At 32.5% G+C, this 5,091-nt stretch overlaps 1 protein-coding gene across 1 annotated transcript in view; it reads right to left on the reverse strand.

Moving 5' to 3' along the window:
- Window positions 1-423: 423 nt before the first annotated feature.
- The window catches only part of LOC106474710 (serine/threonine-protein kinase tousled-like 1), a gene marked incomplete at its 3' end in the record, with an annotated part of 25,657 nt that continues 20,989 nt past the window's right edge, over window positions 424-5,091 (reverse strand). Inside the window, exons 14-18 of the mRNA XM_013935401.2 lie at window positions 4,591-4,680; window positions 2,441-2,610; window positions 1,309-1,447; window positions 678-789; window positions 424-531 (exon numbers count right to left, since the gene is read on the reverse strand). Of these exons, the coding sequence (XP_013790855.2) occupies window positions 424-531; window positions 678-789; window positions 1,309-1,447; window positions 2,441-2,610; window positions 4,591-4,680 (619 nt within the window). The remainder of the gene's footprint in view (window positions 532-677; window positions 790-1,308; window positions 1,448-2,440; window positions 2,611-4,590; window positions 4,681-5,091) is intronic.

Consider the following 5,091-nt stretch of genomic DNA (forward strand, 5'->3'; position numbering starts at 1 on the left):
AAGCCTGTCATGTACAATGTTGTAATCCTATAATACTTACTATAAGCCTGTCATGTACAATGTTGTAATCCTATAATACTTACTATAAGCCTGTCATGTACAATGTTGTAATCCTATAATACTTCCTACGGTCTGTACTGTATAAGCTTACATCTTTGAAGATTTATATGAATCAAGTAAATGCCACATTGGTTAAATTGGTCAGATAAGTCTTCTCATAAGAAGGTAAAACTGAAATCCACGTACATTTTTCACTCAACCAGTACTACAAATTCTCACACTGTTGATGTTTTATGGCAACTAAATCACCATATAAATGAAAGTGCTAAGTAGTACAAATTACTTGTAACATTCATTCAAATGTTATTTAGTTTAGTTCAATTTCCCTAAACTGACGTTTTTACACACAGAGAGATAACTTACTTTAGCCTCATTGCTGACAGCAGGCTTAGCTGGAAAGTCCACTTCTGTGGCTTTAAGAATTGTACTTTCTTCTAAGATGGTAGCCTGAGACTGATTATGACCAAAGGGCTAACGGGGAAAAACAAAACAAACAGTGAAACTTTGAAACGCATACGTCAGTTTTCTAAGAAAAAACATGAACAAATTATTTAGAAAAAAGCAAGATTAACTGAAACTTATGTTTTCTAAAACATCCAACTAAATATGAATCTTACTTTTCTCCCGTACAGACACTGGTAAAAAATCACTCCTACACTCCATACATCAACTTTTGAGGAGATTTTAGGTGGATTCTTTCCGACTACAAAACACTCGGGAGGTAGGTACCTATAACAGAGAACAGTAAACAGCTCTAAAGGTTGGCAAGTCATAGTAAAAACTACATAGTGTAACAAGTTTTACTGTTATTTACGTGTAACTCAATGTAATACTTTCATCATATGAACAACATACACATCAAACTGGAAAAAAGTAAAAGAATGAGGCAGTAATTACTGCTACACATATTGCTCCCAACAGTATAAAGAGAAGTAAAAGTGCCTAATAAAAGCTTTTTTTAAAAGAAAATTCTTAGGAAAATTAAAATGGTTTTAGAAAGTTAAATCTTTTGACTCTTCGATTATTATTGACGGTATTTGGTTGAAATCCCTAAATGATGTAAAATGTTTCTGCCCTATTACATCTCTGTTTGTAAAATAAATCTTAACATTTTAATACAATTTAACATGTAAATTATACTTGAAGTTCAAGTGTTTCCATGACACACATTAGAAAACAAACATCAGTTAAAGCAAGATAATAATTAAATATTTCTTAATTTTCTGGGTGAAAATTCCACAAACTAACCAGTAAGTCCCAGCTCCCTGAGATGTCAGGTCCATTCCATACTCAGGGCTATAGTTTTCATCATCCATGATCTTACTCAATCCAAAGTCAGTAATTTTTATTTCATTACTGCCGCTTCCGCTTCCAAGAAGAATGTTACCTGTGGGTAAAAAAAATTAGTAAAATCATAAACATACCACTTATGTATAATCTCACTTAACAATGCTTGGAGACGGCTTGAATGGGTAATGAAGAAAAACTTTAATGTATAAGTTTAACATAACAGCAAATGTACAACGTTTCGACGATGACGAAACCTTGTACATTTGCTGTTATGTTTAACTTATATTAAAGTTTTTTCTTCATAACCCAATCGAGCCGTCTACAAGCGTTATAAGTCTCAAAGTGGGTTCCTCATCATCGAAATCTCACTTAACGTTCATCTTTACTCGAGTGATTTATTCTGCAAGCTTATTACCACTGATGATCAAATATGTGTTGGAAATCGGGAGAAAACATTTGTTTGCCAATGTTCAGAAATTTGTTTCAGCACTGGTAAATTTTTCATTCACATCCACTTATTCAGTAGTATATATTTAGTGCATCATCATCATCATCATCATTGTTAATCCTTTAACTCCAGGAAAAGAAAAGATTTCTGGTAGAATGTCTATAGTCTGATGGTTTAAAATAAGTATACCTTAGGTCAAGTTTTGGAAGTATTACCTAAAACATCACAAACACTAAGTCATTTTTTAAGTAAGCCACAGCTCTTAAACTTTTTACCAAGAGCAACCCACTATACAGATACAAGTTTTACAGGTCTTTGAAACTAATTCATTATTTCGTTCCTTCTCAAAGTTAACCATCATTAATCCTTAATTTTACAAGTTAAGTTTTAACTGAAGTCGTTTCCAAAGAGCACAAAGACCATCTATTACAAAAATTGCTTTGCTTATCACTCACAATTAGCTATCACGATAGTTAACCCGTATGACTAGGGCACAAAGACCATTTATGTAAGTTTGTTTCTAGTATCTCTCATCTTCTACATGTTTTAATGACTAACATTTTCTACATCAGCACATCTATAGCGATGAATGCTATGTAGAAATAAACAAGCTATTTCAGAATTAGAAAAAAAAACACACACCAGGTTTGAGATCGTAATGAATAATTGGTGGTTTGATCTCATTCAAGTACTTGAGGGCATGCACCACCTGCATGATGATGCATCGAGCCTCCTTCTCTGGCATGCTCTTGTGCTGCTTCAGGTAGAAGTCTAGGTCGTGACCATCGCAGTATTCCAAAACTGTGCAGAAGCTAAAAAAAATCAAAATGTCAACGTATCTATAAATTTCAAGATAGTTTCAACTTATTGATATCATAATAACTTTATTTTTTCATGCAATTCACATGTTATTACAGTGATTAATACTATTGGACAATTTAAATTAATTTTAGCATACTTGTTTTGTTTGAAGATATCCAATTCAGATCATAGAAAAATATTTTAAATAAAACCCTCCTTGAAATTAAACTTTATTTTCGAACAACGTCTAAAATCAAATAACTTTGATCTGGTAGCGTATTGACAAAGTTCTAATGATCACATTAGGATCTATCAAATTCTTAAATAATCAAAAGCTTAAAAGATTTTACACACTGTGTAACGTGTGTTACAAAATCTCCTTTTGTTTCACAAAAAAATAATCAGTTTGCTAGAAACAATTCTCAAGTTAATCGAAGTTGTACTCTCTGTTTAACATACGAATACTCTATTGATCTATACATTTTGCAACTTTTAATAAATGCAAAGACACATAAAGAAGAATTATGAATTAATATTTCTAGAAAAACAAAATGTGGAACAGTAGCTAAATCTTTTCTTTGTGGAGGAATATATTTCAATTCCTAGTGAATGTATAAATGGAATACAAATGTATTTACTCCTACTCACTCTTCCTCAGAAAGCTAACGAAACAGTTAAGGAAATATTCCTCACTTGCTTGACTGCAGTTAGAGTTTACTTATTTTGTTTGTAACCAGTCCGGAATTCAAAATTGAGTTATTCCGAAGTCTTTATGTGAAGAACCCATGTTGATGGCACTTTATCTTTCCACATGAAATAATCTTTGCTATTTCAGTCAACTGAACATAATACTTGGCAAAATAAACTATGTAAAACTTACATGGAAAAAGCAGGAGGGAAAGGAAAATTCATTGATAAGGATTTGTTTAAAACTTTTCCATAAAGCTATCTGTGCCTAGCCATCCCTGATTTTGAGTTGATAGAGTGTCTTTCTTCTTTCTAGTTAACAACATCCATTACCAAGTCTTGCATATTTGTATTCAAATAGAGGGATTTAACTGTTACTCTTACAGGGCATCCACAGCTCCACAATGTGGAGCTTGTTTTTTGAAACAACAGGATGCAAATCACGAATCCTCAGATTCACAGTCTGGGCATCCTAACCACTAAGCCACTCCCGGTCCCTGATTATGATTTAACTCACAGTGTAATCTTCTACAAAACGCCATTCACTCACTGTTTCTCAAGGCTCTCTCGCTTTTTACGTTAGTACCTTTAATATCACACTTCTCAAAGAATACAAACCAAACTGCAGCAGAAAATGTATGTGTTTTCACATTATTTAGGATCATATTGAATGAATGGCAAAATACTCACCTCGTGGAAGGCCTGTATTTACCAGCTACGTTAAAGACATTAACAAGTTAAAACACAATGTACTTCTAAAACACTGCAGCCAAAATAAAGTAGTAAAAATAGCAGTGTTTAAATCTAGGTGAATGGCAAGAACAATCGATACGAACATATACTCAAGTTACACTTAAGCTCAATCCGTTCCAGTATTTCACATATTCAGTGCCTGTATTTACCAGCTAAGTTAAACACATTAACAAGTAAAACCAGAATGTACTTCTAAAACATTGCAGCCAAAATAACAGTGTTTAAATCTAGGTGAATGGCATGAACAATCGATACGAACAAATACTCAAGTTACACTTAAGTTCAATCCGTTCCAATATTTCACATATTCAGTCGGCCACTTTATACTAATCATATCCCTTAAAAAAAAAGAAACAATGCATAAATTCACAATGACGCTTAGCAGTAGAATTACCACCTACTCAGAAAAACAACAGGCCTAACATACACGCACTTAAAGTACAAACGAGAAATTTTAGAGCACTACAATTTTACAATAAGGTTCAAATTATGCAACATGATTTATTTTTATAAATTCAGACATCTTTACAACAGTCGCATGCTTTACTTACGAGTTGGCGTCTATTTCAAACACATCATACAGTTTCACAACTCGAGGATGGTCGAGGGCTTTGTGGATGTTGTACTCTCTCAGAGCATGTCTAGGAGAACACGTACACAAAGCTTCAATATTGCATTATAGTTAAATCATAATAGCTGAAAATTAATTACTATCTATCATTGTTTTTAAACATGTTTTGTCAAAGGTAGGGTATATGTAATTTACCCAAATCAACAACAGATATGTACCATTAATAATAAAATCCATCATCACATATATGGAGTTTCAAGTCCATTTTACCTCACCATATAGTAACCTAGATGAACTTAGGTATGTCACAGATTCTCTTTTAAATTTCACCTTAGTAAAAAAAGAAATACATTTTTAATATATACATATATATACAAACTTCATGATTGTAATACATACATACATACACATCTTTTTTCTACTTTATCTTTATTAAAATGTTTTTATTGAAATCATGTACTTTACACGGTTGGCCTTCTTG

This window comes from Limulus polyphemus, unplaced genomic scaffold (genome assembly GCF_000517525.1).
Source record: "Limulus polyphemus unplaced genomic scaffold, Limulus_polyphemus-2.1.2 Scaffold7577, whole genome shotgun sequence".
Lineage (NCBI taxonomy): Eukaryota > Metazoa > Arthropoda > Merostomata > Xiphosura > Limulidae > Limulus > Limulus polyphemus.